Below are 19,476 nucleotides of genomic sequence, written 5' to 3'. Positions count from 1 at the left end.
GAATACAGAGAAAAACTTCTGCAAATTTAGAGAAAAAATTGTAGTTAAGTTCGAAAATATGTATTTATTATCTATAAAAAATTTGTGAAAAAATAATGTTTATTCTGAAGATGTAAATTTTGCAGGAAGATTTTATTAGAATATGGATCAATATGCAGTATTATGACCTTATGATGACCTATTCTTTGAAAAGTTGGGATATACTGTTTTATACTTAAACCTTTAAATTCAGATATGTAAACAATAGGAAAAATGGAAATTCTTCCAAAAATAGTTTAGATTATTTTGGCTTATTTCAAAATGTATCAGTTCTTGGTTTTGTGATGTTTGTGTTTATTATCTTGACTTCAGTTCCAGGCTTTACCAAGAATTTGAAGTAACTGTACCTGATTCTATCACTTCTTGGGTGGCTACTGGTTTTGTGATCTCTGAGGACCTGGGTCTTGGACTAACAACTACTCCAGTGGAGGTATTGTATTAAAGAGCTGCTTATCAGTGTTACGGTGACATTAAGCTAATAGAGCATCAGCTCCTCAATGCCTTTTTTTTTAATGACTGCTTATAATGTTTATCATAGTTTAGAGATTCCTTGGCTTTGTCTTTTGGTTTTTATCTGTTTTATATTTAAGAATGTGAGCTATATATAGCTATATAAACTGCTAAATGTGCAAAATCCATATTAAGATTTGGGTAGAAAAGTTTATTATTGACCTGAACTAACCATCTCCAAAGGCCAGAAGAGAGAGAAAGAAAAAGAGAGAGAAAGAGGAGAGGAGAGAGAGAGTGAGTCTTTCTATTTGTCCTCTTCAAGAATGAACAGAACTTCTCGAGATGTTCCCTAGCCAATATTCCATCATGTCTTTTGGTCAAATTGCATTATATATTGTTTCCTAAGCCAGTCACTGGCAGGAGGAATATAATGACCATGAGTGGCCTGAATTGTCTCATTTGAAATTGAAATGTAATTTTGATTTACAAAATAATTGTATTCATGAAAAATTCAGTGTATATTGAAAAATGCTTTGGGTTTATATAGAAATTGGAATTAGATTGTAAGCTCAGGCCATTATAAACAGACAATTCAGCAACATGAATGTCTGAAGGGACATTCAAGAATCATTAGGAACATGGGGCAATTTTTCATTGTCTGAGGCTATCCTGAGTATTGCAGACTGTCACCCACTAACTATCTATAGCACCTTCGAGTCATGGTGACAATCTAAGACACCTTCACAAATGTGCAGATAAACTCTAGAGGGAGTTACTGCTGCCAGCAAAACCACTGGCCTAAACTAATCCAGGTTTAGGTTTAGATGCAGGGGTGGGGCTTGGCCTTTTCTGTAGGACTTGGCCAACAATATCAGAATTGGATCACTGAAGAGGAAGCACATGTATTCAGATGTCCCACACATTTTCTCATCTGTGTGTAAAAATAAATCTATATATGTTTTAGAAATAATTTCCAATTTCTTTAAATTTAAATTTAGTCAGGAAGCACATGTATTCAGATGTCCCACACTAGAATAGGGGCTGTTGGATTTGGCAGTGCTTTTAAAACAGATTGGTGGAGTCAATACGGCATGAAAGAAGAGCAAATTGCTTTGGGATTAGACAGGCTGGGTTCTAGTTCTGGCTCCTCTACTTGCCAGGAATATGAATTTGTACTAGTTACAAAAATCTCTAAAATTTAATTTTCTTTTCTATAAAATAGGAGACTAACAGTAACCTTATGGGGTTGTAATAACCAAACAAAATAATTTATATGAAGTGCTTGGTTGCTATAAGGCACTTAATAAAGTATAGTGATTATTATGTTAAGTAACATAAATCAAGTCAATTTGCCATCATTCATTTGTGATAAGTTGCTGTTTGCTTTCTGTTGATAGCAAGTTGACATTTCTAGCTGAAGTTAAAAGCTTCACAGGTTTTATAAAGATTGCATTTAATTGCATAAAATGTGAAGAATTTTGACCTGAATAAAAATATGTACTCATCGTGTTCTTTCCAGCTGCAAGCCTTCCAACCATTTTTCATTTTTTTGAATCTTCCCTACTCTGTTATCAGAGGTGAAGAATTTGCTTTGGAAATAACTATATTCAATTATTTGAAAGATGCCACTGAGGTAATATATTCAAGCTTTTGTTGATCATTTACACTACAGGAGAAAATGGAGGTAGCATGAAGGGATTAGGTTGTGTAGTATCTGGGCGTTTGGGATTCTAAGCACTTTATACATTTCTGGGAGGCTGAAAATAGACATGTCTTGTCAGTGATTTCTTCTGCTAATTAATGTCTAAGGATATCATTAGCATGTCTACACATTACCTCCTTGAATTTTCAGCATAGGTTTTCCACTTTTGCCATGTAAGTTCCTTATTGTCTCTGAAGCATGCCTTTCTCTTTCCTGCCTCCCTGCATTTTCCCCTGGTTTTCCCCACATCTAGAATGTGTGGCCACTTCTCACTGCCACTCTGTGCCCACTGCAGTTTTTTTTTTTTTTTTTTTGAGACATGGTCTTGCTCTGTTGCCCAGGCTGGAGTGCAGTGGCGTGATCTCGGCTCACTGCAACTTCCGCCTCCCAGGTTCAAGTGATTCTCCTGCCTCAGCCTCCGAGTAGCTGGGATTACAAGGGTGCACCACCACGCCCAACTAATTTTTGTGTTTTTCATAGAGACAGAGTTTTGCCATGTTGGCCAGGTGGGTCTTGAACTCCTGGCCTCAAGTGATCTGCCTGCCTTGGCCTCCCAAAGTGCTGGCATTACAGGCATGAGCCACTGCGCCCGGCTGCCATGCTGTTATGTTTGTAGCCCCCATGTTTATGTTTTCAAGGATTCGCTATTGGATTCACATACCTTGTATCTCCTTAGCTAGTCATTTCCCTGGGAGGCAGGAATTAGGTTCACTGTTTGTGTTGTGCCCACAGTATATTAACCAAGTGACTGATTTTTCTTCCCCCAGAATAAGTAGGGATATGTAATTAACTTTATTACATGCATGAAAATGACATAATATCTTTAGGCACTTTATATATAATTTTTTAATTTAAATTTTAATTTTTTAAGCTTTTTATTGGCATATTTGGCTGACAAAGTGGAAAGTAAATTTTTTTTATTTTTTAATTTTACTTTTTAACCCAGTCATCATGGTACCATGTAACAAGCAAAAGATCTAGAGTCTAAAGGCCTGGATTCAATGTTTAATCTACCACTTACCAGCAAATGACTTAATTGTAGTTTCCTCATCTGTAAACTGGAAATGATAATTATTATACCCACAAAAGATACTCTGAGAAGCAGATGAAAAAATCAACAGGAAAATAATTCATAAAATGTAAGGCCTAGAGAAATGCTATTATTGATGAGACTTGTAACTTTGGGATAATTTACAAAAGTTTACAACCAAGATATGCTTCAGGACTAATATCTGAGTTGTACTTTCCTTGGAATAATTTTTTTCAGAGACTTCAATAAATTCAATAACAGTTCATGCTGTTTTCTTCAAATTTTTCTAATGAGACCAGTATGTTCTAGGATGATATAGTTAAATCAAGCTGGTAGTAATATCAATATACGAAATAGCCTTTCTGTGCACATCCTTACCATCTAATGGCTTCAGATAGTGAGATAATTTAATGTTAGTGGGAGGACTAGAAATGGGGCTGAAAAATGCCCTTTCCCCATGTATCTTGAGGTTGAGGGGAAAGCACAGAAAAGAAATGAAGTTTTTCCTGATACTCTTTGATACTCTCCTCGGTCGAACCTTTGTCTCATCTTTTCTCCAGTCTTGAGCCTCACAGATTTGACAGTACTTAAAGTGGTGATAAAAGAGCACTTTACTGAAGAGCATTTATTATACAAAAGCTTTGATTTATTTTTTTCTTTCAGGTTAAGGTAATCATTGAGAAAAGTGACAAATTTGATATTCTAATGACTTCAAGTGAAATAAATGCCACAGGCCACCAGCAGACCATTCTGGTTCCCAGTGAGGATGGGGCAACTGTTCTTTTTCCCATCAGGCCAACACATCTGGGAGAAATTCCTATCACAGTCACAGCTCTTTCACCCACTGCTTCTGATGCTATCACCCAGATGATTTTAGTAAAGGTAAATATTTGATGTCTGAAAGAAATGAAATGGAAATACGTAATTAAAAAGGAAGCAGAAGATTTTTTTCTCTTGGTTAAATTTTTTGGCATATCTAGTAGGTCATCTTTTTTACCCTTCTGGTAATGCCTAATCACTTTCTTATCTGTATGTGAAAATAAATCATTTAGAAATAATTGCCAATTTCCTCTTTAAATTTAGTCAGGAATGTGACTATAAAGACTTAACGTCTCTTTTGCAGTCATTTACATCTACAGACTGTGTTACGTTGGGATCCTATTAAAACACGGTCAAGTCGATTTGTAGATTTGGAATTTTGGAATTTTTCAGGGAAGGTAAAAGAGATTTTGTAGATTTTTTTCAGAGAAGACATTCTAGACAGAAAGATAATGAGCATAGTGGATAAACACTTGTATTCTGGGGTGAGGCAACTCTGTGTTTGAATCTCAGCTCTGCCAAGTGTGATTTTGAACAAGGCATTTAATCTCCCCCTCTTTGGATAATAATAGGAACTACCTCAAAGGGTTTTTTTCCTTACGTTTTCATCTTCTTCTTTGTCATTTTCAAGGCCAGTCCATGAGATGCCTTATTTAATTTAACTAGAACTTACTAACAGATTTGAGGTAAGAATAACAAAATGGTAGGCACTGTGTCATCAGATTTAATTCAGTTCCATGGAAATGGTGCCTATTAAGTGTAAATCCTGTGAAAAACACATTTCCGTTAATGAAGGGTACTGCACTAAGAAAATCTAAAAGGAAAAGTTAATCAAAGTTATGGTAATTTGTTGTAATACAAACTAACAATAAAAGCTCATTCTGTGAAATGAATGTATTACTTGTTTAAATAAAATATCTAATTTAAAGAAAACAAAAGAAGAAATGATAGGTGCTTATTTAGCCGTACACAAACCTCAGACACAACAGGTCAGATGTTTGTGTTCATATCTGCGTATAGTTCTCTGTAAATATGTGAGTAGAGACCATGTTAATTGTGTTCATTTTTTTCAACAGGCTGAAGGAATAGAAAAATCATATTCACAATCCATCTTATTAGACTTGACTGACAACAGGCTACAGAGTACCCTGAAAACTTTGAGTTTCTCATTTCCTTCTAATACAGTGACTGGCAGTGAAAGAGTTCAGATCACTGCAATTGGTAAGAATAGAGTATATCACCATCTATTGGTTTAATTGTATATGATCATATATGTTGTTCCTGTAATTATAGATGTATTTTCTTATTGAGTCCTAATAAGAAGAGATGGCAAAAGTGTTTTTTTTTTTTTTTTGAGACGGAGTCTCGCTCTATCCCCCAGGCTGGAGTGCAGTGGCGCAATCTCGGCTCACTGCAAGCTCCGCCTCCTGGGTTCACGCCATTCTCCTGCCTCAGCCTCCCGAGTAGCTGGGACTACAGGCGCCCGCCACCGCGCCTGGCTAATTTTTTGTATTTTTAGTAGAGACGGGGTTTCACCGTGGTCTGGATCTCCTGACCTCGTGATCCGCCCGCCTCGGCCTCCCAAAGAGCTGAGATTACAAGCGTGAGCCGCCGCGCCCGGCTGGCAAAAGTTTTTAATTGGGCCCAACAACTGATTATAATGTGAAGGCTAGCAAATTATGTATCCTAAAACAGTTCTCAGTCTTCAGTGTGTATAAGAATCACCTGGGAGTCTTGTTGAAAAGCAAATGCTGGGTTTAGTAGGTCTGGAGGGGGGCCTGGGAATCTTCTTTTCTAACAAGCTCCTAGGTGTTCGTGATACTTTGGCTTGTAGACCACACTTTGCGTAGCAAGGCCTCACTATACCATGGCTGGAGGGAGGGGTCATTCCTAAGAGCAGAGCTTCTGGCTTCTGTGGCTCTCCACCACTGGTGAATATCAGAATCTTCTAAGGAGCTCTGTAAATACAGAAACGTCTGGATTCTACTCTAAACCGACTAAGTCAGAATCGCTTGGGGCTATGGCTTGGTCATGTATATCTTAAAAAACTTTCATAAGTGATTGTGATAAGCAAAGGTTGAGTACTACTCCCTAGAGCAGTTCTCTATGCAGGATATGTGTAACCTTTACAGTAGGAAGTTACTCACTGACTTCGGTCACCTCTCCTAGTCACTTTCCATAACATAATAGTACTTTTCAAAAATTGGAAATTTATAATTGTATAAATTTATGGGATACAAATTGCTTATGAATCCAATGTAGAATTACTAAATCAAGCTGGTTGATGTAGTCATCACCTCAAATACTTCACTGTTTTTTTTGTGGGAAGAACATTTGAAATTTGCTCTCTGAGCATTTTTTTTTTGAGGCGGAGTCTTGCTCTGTCGCCCAGGCTGGAGAGCAGTGGCGCGAACTCGGCTCACTGCAAGCTCTGCCTCCCGGGTTCACACCATTCTCCTGCCTCAGCCTCCCGAGTAGTTGGGACTACAGGCACCTGCCACCATGCCTGGCTAATTTTTTTGTGTGTGTTTCTTAGCAGAGACGGGGTTTCAACATGTTAGCCAGGATGGTCTCCATCTCCTGACCTCATGATCTGCCCACCTCGGCCTCCCAAAGTGCTGGGATTACAGGTGTGAGCCACCACGCCCAGCCTTTTTTTTTTTGATGGAGTCTTGCTCTGTCTCCCAGGCTAGAGTGCAGTGGCAGGATCTTGGCTGACTGCAACCTCTGCCTATTGGGGTTCAAGCGAGTCTCCTGCCTCAGCCTCCTGAGTAGCTGGAATTATGGGCGTGTGCCACCACGCCCAGCTAGTTTTTGTAGTTTTAGTAGAGATGGGCTTTTGCAGTGTTGGCCAGGCTGGTCTCGAACCCCTGACCCAAAGTGCTGGGATTACAGGTGTGAGCCATGGTGCTCGGCCTTTCTTAGCAATTTGGAAATGTACAGTACTCTTGTTATTAACTATATTTACCATGCTAAAAGTACTTTTATTTTTTGAGATGGAGTCTTTCTCTGTAGCCCAGGCTGGAGTTCAGTGGTGTGATCTCAGTTCACTGCAATCACTGCCTCCTGGGTTTAAGCAATTCTTATACCTTGGCCTCCCACGAAGCTGGGACTACAGGTGTGTGCCACCATGCCCAGCTAATTTTTTGCATTTTCATTAGAGACAGGATTTCACCATGTTGGCCAGGCTGGTCTCAAACCCCTCACCTCAGGTGATCCACCTGCCTCAGCCTCCCAAAGTGCTGGGATTACAGGCATGAGCCATTGTGCCCAGCCTCAAATTACTTTTTAATTAAACATAGTGTCTACACAGGTGGTGTTATTAGTCAGGGTTCTCCAGAGAAACAGAACCAATAGGAGATACTTATATATAAAAGGAGGTTTATTATGAGGAATTGGCTCATGCAATTATGGAGGCTGAGAAGTCCCATGATCTGCTTTTGCAAGCTGGAGACCCAGGAAGGCTGGTATTATACTTACTCTGAGTCCAAAGGCTTGTGAACCAGAGGAGCTGATGATGTAAATCCCAGTCCTAGGAGAAGATGAGATGAGATGTCTCAGCTCAAGTAGTGAGGCAGGAAAAAAAGGGTGAATTCCTCCTTTCTCAAGCTTTTGTCTATTCAGGCTCTCAGTGGATTGGATGGTGCCCACACACACTGGGGAGGACAATCTGCTGGACCCAGTCCACCAATTCAAATGCTAATGTCATCTAGAAACACCCTCACAGACACTCAGAAACAATGCTTAATCTAGGCACCCCTCGGCTCATTTAAGTTGACACCCAAAATTAACCCTTACAAATGGTTTGTTTATATAGTTGTGCTTTGCAAATAACTGAAGAAAACATTTTAATTAATGACATCTAATAGTTTGTTAGGTCTTTAAGGTGTTAGGACCTAAAACACTTTTTTACAGTTCTTTTATATTTCACTGGCAGGTGTAATGCTTTTTTATTATAACCCAAACAACAAATCCATAGGCAGAGGACTTTATTGGGAGGCATACATATATATATATACACGTATATATATATATATAATTTTTTTTTGGAAGAGACAGAGTTTAGCTATGTTTGCCCCAGAAGAGACAGAGTTTAGCTATGTTTGCCCCAGGCTGGACTTGAACTTCTGAGCTCATGTAGTCCTCCTGCGTCAGCCCCTTGCAGAACTGGGACTACAGGCGTGCACCACTGTGCCTGGCCAATTCTTAAAAGGAATTAAATAAGCTCTCTATTTAGGAGGATAAATTCTGCTTAAGCATCTCCCACAGTGTTGGGATGCTGGGAGATGCACTACAGATACACACACACACACACACACACACGAACACACGCACACATATACACAGAGGGAAGGAGCCTGGCTTTTTAAATGTGTACCATCACTCCTTACATAGGAATGATTCTGTCTGTGGTCATGGAAATACCCCGAGGCTTAATTTTTATGCTTGATGTAAAGAATGGATTTTCAAGTTTTATTTTTACATGTTGCTTTAAAGACCTATTTTGTATCCCACAATGTACGAATTTGAGCTTGCTTCTTTGAACTTTGATAGTCTATGTTCACTTTGAATATTAAACACATAGCCTGCAGTGGTAATAATATAACCTCTATGTTTTTCTTTGTGTTCACATCTAAAATTTAAGCTATACTGGCACAGCTTCAGTCTATTCATATGAAACAGGTTATTTTCCCTTTTTTTCATATTCATTTTTTAGGATCACATTTTCACTAGGTATTTGGACTTGGCTTGGTATAAGTTTTCAAAATAAACTACATAGAAAGATACTCTTATCTATACAGCTTAACAATGGCAGGGCCAAAATTACAACTCAGCCTTCACATTTCTGAATTTTTACTACTTTCCCTGACTTGTGGTGTTAGGATGTGGGTAGAGGGTTTTTAAAGCATGTGTTTTGTTTAATTTTAGATTACTAACTTTGAATCCTTTTCCGAATCCTTTTGATCCAGAGATTAATTGAAATACTTATATTTGTTGTTGCTAAATAGAACACATTGGAAAACACCACAATCCTCATTGTTTTTTTAAAAATTTATTTCTCAAGTGCTTGTGGTGTATTAGTAAGAAATAAGAATAAAATTTTGTTTGCGTGAAGAATACTACTAATAAAATATTTCTTGCCTGTATGAGTGATGATGTATTACTGATCAATTCTGTACATTTTTTAAAAGATTTCCTTAAAAATTATTTTTTGCCTAATTTATGCCACATGCTTAACTGAGCTAAAAATGTCCTCTTTTATCACACGACCTACAAGTTCAGTACCAGAGCATTGTTATTTTTTTGACCAGTCTTCCTAAAAGCTTGATGTAAAGTTTCAACTCTGTTCCAAGCAGTGGAATAATCATATTGCTTCAATGACAGAGGCCTTCTGTACTCAGCGGAAGTCTCTTTGCCACCAGCAGGTAGTTGTTACTGAGTATTTACTGAATGAATTGCATGTCTTGTGCTTCCAGGAGATGCTCTTGGTCCTTCCATCAATGGCTTAGCCTCACTGATTCGGATGCCTTATGGCTGTGGTGAACAGAACATGATAAATTTTGCTCCAAATATTTACATTTTGGATTATCTGACTAAAAAGAAACAACTGACAGATAATTTGAAAGAAAAAGCTCTTTCATTTATGAGGCAAGGTAAGCATTTTAGAGACCTACATTTGTGCGTAGAAAAAAATTTGTTTTTGTCAGGTAGGGTTCATTCTAGACCATATTTCAAAATAGATGGATTTTGTCTTAGGTAAGTGATGGGCTACACGGTGTTGACATGTGCAGGAAGTGCAAACAGTGGAAAGCTGTTACTATTCTTCCTTTAGCTAACTATTCACTCACTGCTGCTAAGATGTTTGTTAGTAATGGCTTAAGAGTTAGTTTCTGGTGGGGGGGCTTGTATTATACCAAGGGATCTGAAATTTAAAACTCCTTAAAAATCTAGAGGAATACTCATTCATTTTATTACACATTTGTGGAGTGTTTCTTAGTGCCAGGATCAGTTCTCGTGCCAAGAAAACAGAGGGAGCCAGGGCCTCTCTTCTTAAGGAATTCGCTGCTCAGTGGAGAAGATGGTTTGTATGTAAACAGACCCAGTGCCGTGTGGTGGGGACCTTCTCAGTGCATTTAAAATAATGAGGAGGACCTGCTGGACCCTGAGGAAATGTCATGCTAGTGAAGACTGTATCTTGACACCTTGAAAGGTGGAAACTGTTCACAGGCACCAGATCCTTTGTTCTGGCAACTTGTTAATAACAGCAGCTAACGTGAGTTGAGTGTGTACTGTGTGGCAGGCAGTGTTCTAAACACTTTACATCTCATACCTCATTGAAGGCTCACCATTAGTATTAGCACGATCCTGTTTTTTGCAGATGAGGAATCTGAGGTGCGGAAAAGTTAGCTAACTTGCCCAGGGTCATATATGGAGCTGGGATTTGAACTCTGAGCCTACGCTCTTGACATCCATACCTAGGAGGAAACAAAGAGATGTGAGACACGTTTGATGTTAATAGTAAAGTAAATTTGATTTTCTGAAATACTCCAAAAGCTAACCAAAAGTTACAGTCTCAGTTTTATATTTCCTTATTAGCAGACTTCTAGCACAAACTCTCTGTGGCTGAGTTTTTCTGTCTGCACAATTTGTATGATATATCCTGTCCATCAAATTCATGAGGATTAGAAGGGCTCACACAAACTGATTAAAAATGAGGATTCACTATAATCTAAGAAAAATATAGTTCAACGCTTTCCAACTCCTAATTTTTTTAGTTTTTGTTGTTTTATAACAAATGGATTAAATGAAAAGTAGAGGCAAGCTATTAATTGATTGCTAATTTCTCCACAGAAGAATTAGAAAACTCAGTAAAGACACCATTGTAATGTGAGCTTTTCTTCCAGGTTCCCTTATTGTGTAGAGACCTTTTTATTCTATTTTTTTTTTTTTTTTGAGACGGAGTCTTGCTCTGTGGCCCAGGCTGGAGTGCAGTGGCGCGATCTCGGCTCACTGCAAGCTCCGCCTCCCGGGTTCACGCCATTCTCCTGCCTCAGCCTCTCCGAGTAGCTGGGACTACAGGCGCCCACCACCACGCCCGGCTAATTTTTTGTATTTTTTAGTAGAGTCGGGGTTTCACCGTGGTCTCGATCTCCTGACCTCGTGATCCGCCCACCTCGGCCTCCCAAAGTGCTGGGATTACAAGCTTGAGCCACCGCTCCCGGCCTAGAGACCTTTTTATTCTAAACTAATTCTATGTAATGACAGTAATAGCAACTAAATCTGTTTAAATGTTTTGTGCGTGTTTCATTTAATTCTCACAAGAACTCTAGGAGCAGGTGTACTATTATTATTTCCATTTTATAGATGAGGAAATTGAGGTACAGAGAGGTTAAATAATTTACCCATGGTGGTCTGGCTCCACCGTCCACCTTGTTCCTCAGAACACTATGGGATAATTCTGATTTGCAGTGTTCTCGGGTTTTTAGAAGCAATGGGATGTGATGGAAAGGACCAGGAATCGGAACGGGATGCTTGAGTATCACCACCGTGTAAGAAGTCTCACTGGAGGTTTTGATAAAATAGTAAGGGAGGAACATGGGGTCCTGTAGAGAAGGAGGCACCAAAGGTTAGAATATGGGGTGTCAGATTAGACTGAAGTAAGCTGTAAGGTGTTGGGTTTAAGTAGATGAGCTGGAGTCAGTGTCTGAAGATCTCCCTGGGATAGGATGGCATAGACAAAGGCTGAATGGGAGTCAACGGGTTGCCGGTCAGGAACAATGCAGTGTATGAGACCACAAACCAAGGGAGGCCAGCGTTTAGAATCAGGGCTGAGTGTGGCCTGAGTTCTGATGTGGGGAAGGACATAGTGGTGTATTTTCCCTTAGATTAGGGCCAGACCATGCAGACACTATGACCGGCCCTGAAATGCAGCAGGTGGCTAGGTCCTCTGGGAAATTTGTAGAGATCCAGCAGCTGGAATTTCCTGTATAGAGTTGCCCATGTAAAATTATCCTTGTTTATACACATTTGTGGATTGGTCATGTTTTAAATATATACATACAAGAATAACCTTTTTCAAATTTTATTATAATTAAATTTACGTGGTACCAAGTGGTCTCTGTGGTATATTATGTGCCATGCTAAAAACAAATGAGATCTTTACACATTGGCATAATGGCTGTAATTAATGAGATAAGTAAAAATTATTTGGGATTGTCATGATTGAACTTCGTACCTTTTGAAAACAAGATTCCAATTTGTATTCAAGATTTAGTTTGTCTGGTTTGAAGTAGAAACTACATAGGAATTAGACTGGTGCTTTATAATTTGGCATACATTCTTTGGGATATTTTAATACAATAAGGTAAAATATTTTAGAAAATGCCACATAACTCCATATTTATATATGCTTTATGAACTGTAACTCTGGCTTATCAAATATTAATGCTTTAAACAGGATAAATTTTACATAGCTTGAAACATGTAAGCAGTGAAAACTCATTCCTTAAAAATAATTTCAGTCTGTGTCCTAGATACTTTTGCTGTGGATTAGCAGCCATCGTACAAAATGAATGGTCCAAATCCTCAGTATCTGTTGTTTTCCCAAAGCAGTGCTAGTCCCTCAGGTCAGTCCTGGCCAGGTAGGTGGCCAAACTGTAGTTTTTCAAAGTAACCCAGAGAGGGTCTCTACTGATTGCCTGAGATCCCTCCTCACATCTGTTGGTTGTTAGAAGGTGCAGTGGCCAGAGTGCAAAAAAAGCATCGTTCTCTAAATGCCAAGCAGTCCTCCCAAGTGTTGAGAATGCCGAATGCTACAGCTGTAAAGTAGGCGAGTCTCCCCTTGGGAGGAAGTAGATCAGGGGCATAGCACTGGCTGTGGAGGCAGTCAGACCTGAGCTTGAGTCCTGGCTCCCACCTTGGACCAGATCCTTAGTCTCTCCAAGGCTTGTTTTTTTTTTTACCTGGAAGACAGGGATAATAAAAGAACCCACTTGGTAGGGTTGTTTTGAGGAGTCAGTGAGATATGTCAGCATTTTATTCAACACATAGTAAGTGCACAATGAATATCAGCTATAGTAGCATTAGTTGCCTCTAACTAGGGAGTTAGGGGTTAATGTCAGCGAATAAATCCTGTCCATTCTCCCTCTAAAAACTGATATGAAATTCTTCTACTTCTCTCCATCCCACTGCTAATTGTTCCATTCAAGCATGATTGCTCACTGGACTACTCCAACGGCTTCCTGAGTAGTCGTTTTCTGTGTTCCCTCCCCTTCAGTACATTCTCCATATAATGTAAAAGGGATCTTTGAAAATGTCAAGATCCTGTCACTTGCTTGCTTATGATCCTGCAGTGGGCTCCCGGCTTCAGCCTACGGGTCCTGGGTGACCTGGCTCGGCCTCCCTCCTTAGCCTCATCTGGAGCTGGCTGTGTCTGGAACACTATGAGCTCCATGCTGCTTCAGGGTCATGATGCGTTCCCCTCCTTTTCCTGGCGTGCTTTCCCCCTAGGTCTTTCCATGGCTGCTCCTTTTCATCATTCAGTTGATGTTTGCCTCAGAGTGGCCTTTCCTGACCACTTAGTAACTCTAATTTGTACTACTCCATTTTATTTCCTCACTTACCATTATTTAAAATTATCCTGTCCATCATCTGTCCCTGCATTTAGAGGGGGAGCCCTGTGACAGCGGGGACCATGTTTGACCTTCGTTGTATAGCTATGTGGGCATCTCAATAAATCCAGAATGGGCGAATAACTTATTACCAATATGAATTTTTTTGGACTTTCGGTCCATCATCCTAATGTGGATATGGGGTCCAGAAGATCTCTGAAGCGCCCGCACAGTGTAGTATGATGATCTCTGGGCACTAATGGGTCGACCTGGCCTTGGCATTCTCTTAGCAGCTGAGAAATGTGACCAGTGATTTCCACGTGCTACTCTTTGAGCTGGTGAAGTGGCTGATGAACGTCAGCACAGCGGAGCTCCCCAAAAAGGCATCATCTCACACGCTGAATTAAATTATATTTCAAAGTAGTGGACAAAAGCTTCTTGGTATAATACTTTTCATTACGAAATCAGTGTCTCATTTCAGAGACTCTCTTTTTTCTTTTGCCATCACATTTGCCAAAGTCCTTTAAATATACCGCAGTTGTTTTTGTTTTTTAAGAAATTAAAGTGGCTTCGGCATGAGTCATGATTATATTATTTAAATGTCATTTATGAACAGCGCATTGTTTTACTTAAATCATGCTTGGCCCAGGAGTTCTGTAACCTAACCCATTATTTTGTTGGTTGAAACAACAGCTACATCATTGAATGAAGTGTCTTTGCTGTCAAAAAGGAAAATGGAACCATAACATGAAAACTGTTTTTGATAAGGACTGGAAATCCTGAGCTTGTTAATTGAAGATTTAAACCATTTGTTTTCCTCAGATATTTGAATCACAGTGCCTGCAGTTCAGCTTTTTAAAGTGAGACTCAAACCAAGTCTAATTGAAAACATTATATTTCCTCCATTGAAATAAAAATAAGAGAAAGAAGGCTTCAGAATTCAGATGTTGCCACTGGTCACAAGTATGGCTAGTGGCTATAGCTTAAAAAATAGCTTAAAAAACCATGATGTTCTCACTTTCCATTTCATGTCATAGAAAGTAAGCAAGTTCATCATGATTTCTTTTAATACAGAGAATTTTTTTATCAGCTTATTACCAGAGAAAATTCTTGAAATAGTCACAAGTAGCCGACTTTACTTCCTTTATTTACATGTCATTTTGACTCTTGAGGTAAATCAAGTCAAACTATGTTTAGAATGTTACTTTTTCATTGTTTGTGAACAGTATTTTTATCTTTATTATGATAAATTTTGAAATTTTACATTCATGGTTATCCCAAAGAAAATTCATAACCCAGAACATGATGTGTCTTATCTGGCCCTTTATGAAGGGCTCATGGGTTTTTATCTTAACAGCCTCTGGACTTCTTCTGCGTTTCAATTTTCAGAAGTCTATGAAAGTTCTGAGCATATGATTACTTTTCAAACTCAAGAGCTGTTCCTAACATGATTAACTTAAAGGTGATACTCTTATTTCTTCATAAACTTTTGGAGAGAGCTATGTTTTTGCCTTTCTCGTCTATTGTGATGCAGAGTCTCCAACTTAGATGACGGCACTGGAAGGCTGAGTTGTTGTATTAACAACAAACATTATCGATGAGTCATCAGTGTCCTGTTTTTTTGTTTTCTTTTTTTTGAGATGGAGTCTTGCCCTGTCGTCCAGTCTGGAGTACAGTGGCACGATCTCGGCTCACTGCAACCTCTGCCTCCCAGGTTCAAGCGATTCTCCTGCTTCAGCCTCCCGAGTAGCTGGGACTACAGGTGTGTGCCACCACACCTGGCTAATTTTTGTATTTTTAGTAGAGACGGGACTTTGCCATATTAGCCAGGCTGGTTTTAAACTCCTGACCTCAGGTGATCCACCCGCTTTGGCCTCCCAAAGTGCTGGGATTATAGGCATGAGCCACTGTGCCTGGCCTTGTTTTGTTTATGGAATGGAAATTAGGCCTGATACAGTGGGACAATTTGGAGGACAAACAGTCGAGGGATCCACAATGATGCATGCTGGTTTAAGATGAGGAAGGAAACCTCACAGGAGACTCCCACAGGGAGACATACAAGTTCTCTCTAGGTTCTGAATTTCTCCCTTACTTTTCCATGGGAGCAGAGCTGGTAGTTTGGATTCTCAGTGTTATCTAAGCTCAAGAAATTCACTGCAAAACTGGTGATTGTCTGTGGCCTCTGCTCTGGGCTGGCTGCCTCTAGTGGAAGAATGGTGCTAGTTGTTGATATTAATGGGGAATGTTGGAGGTCAGCCACCTGAGGGGTAATTTCCATAAGCACTGATCTCATCTCCATGATCTCATCTCTGAACAGTTTCACAATATCTCATACTTGGAACTGCCGTTGTTGATGTGATCTGGGGGCGTGGAGGCACATGGTCCTCTCCTCGAGGTTGGTCCTTCTCTCACAAAAGTACCTCAAACTTTTGTGTAGGGATTGAGGGCCTCAAACCTATTTTCTTTTTTCTTCTTCCCTCTCCTCTCCTTCTCCTCTCTTCTTTCATTTTCCTCTTTTTTCTTAGGTTGAGTTCATAGTTAAACTCTGGCTACCTGGAGAATTTAATCCTTAATTGAAAATTGAGGGAGAATGTCCTGGACTCTCTTGCTGATTTCTTTTGTGAACACTAATTATTTTGCTTCTCTGTGATCCCTGGCTGCCTCTGAAAAATGAGATAATATACTGCATTTTTAAAGGTTATGTGAAAACTAAAACATGATAAAATGAACTAGAGTAGTGATAATGCCCATCATTTAATTTTTTCCACTTTTATTTATGTTTTGAACATGTAGAACATTAACATGCTTCCAAAAGACAAACTTATTTTGAGAAGTATATTCAAAAGAGTGTCTCCTCTTCCCCTTTTCTTTCTCCCTACCCCTCGTTGGTAACTGTATCAGGCGGTTCTTGCGTTACTATAAAGAAATACCTGAGGCTGGGTAATTTATAAGAAAAGAGGTTTAATTGGCTCATGATTCTGCAGGCTGTGCAGGAAGCATAGCGCCGGCATTTCCTTCTAGCAAGGTCTCAGGAAGCTTACAATTGTGGCAGAAGGTGAACTGGGAGCAGGCACATCACATGGTGAAAACAAGGACGAGAGAGACAGTGTTGTGGGGAGGTACCACAGACTTTTAAATGGCCAGATCTTGCAGTAACTCACTCACTATCTCAAGGACAGCACCAAGATCCAATCACCTCCCACTGGGCCTTACCTCCAACATTGAGGATTATAATTGAACATGAGATTTGTATGGGGACAAATATACCAGTAACCTACTTCATTAGTTTCTAGGTTATCTTTTCTCTTTCTCCTTTTGCGAAAATAAACGTATACATATATGTTTTCTCATTTCCCCCCACAATTTTTTTTTTTTTTAAAGACAGGGCCTCTCCCTTTGCCCAGGCTGGAGTGCAGTGGCACAATCATGGTTCACTGCAGCCTTGACTTACCGGGCTCAGGTGATTCTCCCACTTCAGCCTCCTGAACAGATGGGACTACAGGCACATGCCACCATGCTAATTTTTTTTTTTTTTTTTGTATTTTTGTAGAGACAGGCTTTTGTCATGTTGCGCAGGCTGGTCTGAAACTCCTAGGCTCAAGTGATCCACTCACCTTGGCCTCCCAAAGTGCTGAACCTTGGCAATAGGTGAACCTTGGCGCCTGGCCTCATTTCCCCTTTTTATTACACAGAAGATAGTATATCTATATGTACTATTTTACACTTTGCCTTTTTCACTTAACAGTATATCCAGGAAATTACTCTGCCTCAGTTGACCGAGATATTCCTCATTCTTTTTTCACAGCTGCATAGTACTCCATCGTGTGTGTACCATAGTTTATTCAATCAGTCTCCAGTTTTTGGGCACTAAGATTGTTTACATTATGTTACAATTACAAATGATGCTGTAATGAATAATCTTCTGCATATATGTTTTTGTATTGTTGGAGGTGTGTCTTCAGGGTAGATTCCTAGAACTGGGATTACTGGGTCAGAGGGTAAAGACATTCCCCTACATGGTAGTTGTACCCTTCTGAATTCCCTCTAGCAGTGGATCAGTGCTGGTTTCCATACAGCTCACCCAATAGGAGTGGTCAGACTTTTGAATCTTAATGCTAATCTGATGGGAGAGAAATGGTATCTCAGTGTAGGTTTAATTTGAGTTTCTCCTATTATGAAGTTGAACATGTTTTCTATATTAAAATTTGTTTTTATATTTTTGTCTTTTGTGACTTATCTGTTTTGTCTTTTATTCACTAATTTTTATAGGACTTTTTATCCTTTACCCTAATTTTTAAAAAGTTCTTTGTATATGTATATACATGTATGTAATAACATATAAACATACATAAAAATTACATAATATTGATATTAGCTATTTATCCATCTTATATGTTGCAAATATGGTCTTAATTTATTTGTTAAGCCTTGCTTATAGTGTGTTTTGCCTTGGAATAGTTTAAAAACTTTAAAAAAAATAGTCAAATGCATCAATTTTTTTTATTTTATTGCATCTGGTGCTTAGAGAGCCTTCCTCTACACCTATATTAGAGAGTAATGCCTATTGTTTGTTGAGAGCTTTCCATGTAAAAGGTATCATACTGAGGTCTTTTCTTCTTTTATCATGTTTGATAATTGGAAGAGCTCTGTGATTTACTAGGAGACAGTGGCCTTGGAGCCAGTGAGACCTTGGCTAATGCCCAACTTCACTCCCTGTTAGCTGTGTGACCATGCACATGGTATCTGTATCCGCTGAGTTTCAATCTCATTATCTGTAAAAAAGGGAATAATAATAGCATCTATGTCAGAGGGTCCTTGTGAGAATTACCTGAGTTAATCCTGCAAAGGACTTTGAACAGTTCCTGACATCTAATGAGTGCTGAATGAAAGTTGGCTAATTACTATACTGTAATAATTCAATTAGAAACATAAAGGGTATAATCTAATGTTCCCTTCTTCAAATTAAGCAAAGTTCTGTCATCACTTTAAATGTTTATCTTTCTTTTACCATGAGTCTTAAATATCACCATGAAACAGAGTATCTTGTTTTCTTTTTTTCTTTATGCATTTTGTTTTATTGTAACTTAAATCAGATACTTAAATCTGGGGTTTCTTTTGGAAAGACTCAGGGAGAAGTTTGGGACTTGAAGGTGAGAGCACATTAACTGTAATTTCAAACCATTAATGCTTATGTTTAGTCAAATATGAATTTTACTTATAGTTCTGGATGCTTCTAAAATATGGTATTCATAAAGTCCAATTTGTTTATTACTGCAGTTTACTGGGGAATGATTTCAACATTTCACAAATGAGTATGGTTGCTAAGCTTTGCCATGGCCGTGCTGCAAAGCTCAGGCTGTGTGCCCTTACCTGCTAATAGTGGAATTCTGTAATTTTTAGAAGGATTTTTGGCTATCAGAGAGTCATTGATAATGCCTTGAGCTGGAAATGTTCCTGCTAATGCTTGCTTTTTTAAGTGATAAGTTATTGCTATCTTAACTTTATTTTTAGCAAGTTAGTTTATTGTGGGTTGTTTGGTGAAGCCTTTAGAGTTTGGCCTATGTTTTCTCACACTGGACTTTGAGATCTGTATGCATTGCTTTGCAAATGTGAAACATCTGCTTTTTATTTGCAATCATTTATTTGTAACTATTTGCAAATATGACACATCTGCTTTTATTAATGCAGATACATGAGCCTTAACCCCCTACCCAATTTACTTCTGTAATGATACTTCATTGCCACCACTAAGCATGTGTATATGTGTGTATATATATATATATATATATATATATATTTACATATATATTTATTTATTTATTTTA

The 19,476-nt window shown here is 38.8% G+C and overlaps 1 protein-coding gene across 3 annotated transcripts in view; it reads left to right on the top strand.

Moving 5' to 3' along the window:
* Positions 1 to 19,476, top strand: part of CD109 (CD109 molecule) — a 141,388-nt gene that overhangs the window by 95,946 nt on the left and 25,966 nt on the right. For all 3 annotated transcript variants that reach the window (XM_030809322.1, XM_030809321.1, XM_030809320.1), the window contains 5 exons: positions 352 to 469; positions 2,009 to 2,122; positions 3,885 to 4,103; positions 5,117 to 5,261; positions 9,518 to 9,694. In XM_030809322.1, coding sequence (XP_030665182.1) covers positions 352 to 469; positions 2,009 to 2,122; positions 3,885 to 4,103; positions 5,117 to 5,261; positions 9,518 to 9,694 — 773 coding nt within the window. The remainder of the gene's footprint in view (positions 1 to 351; positions 470 to 2,008; positions 2,123 to 3,884; positions 4,104 to 5,116; positions 5,262 to 9,517; positions 9,695 to 19,476) is intronic.

Source organism: Nomascus leucogenys, chromosome 3 (genome assembly GCF_006542625.1).
Source record: "Nomascus leucogenys isolate Asia chromosome 3, Asia_NLE_v1, whole genome shotgun sequence".
In the NCBI taxonomy this organism is placed as follows: Eukaryota; Metazoa; Chordata; class Mammalia; order Primates; family Hylobatidae; genus Nomascus; species Nomascus leucogenys.
The sequence above is the reverse complement of the archived record's forward strand: the minus strand, read 5'-3'. Positions and strand labels throughout refer to the sequence as shown.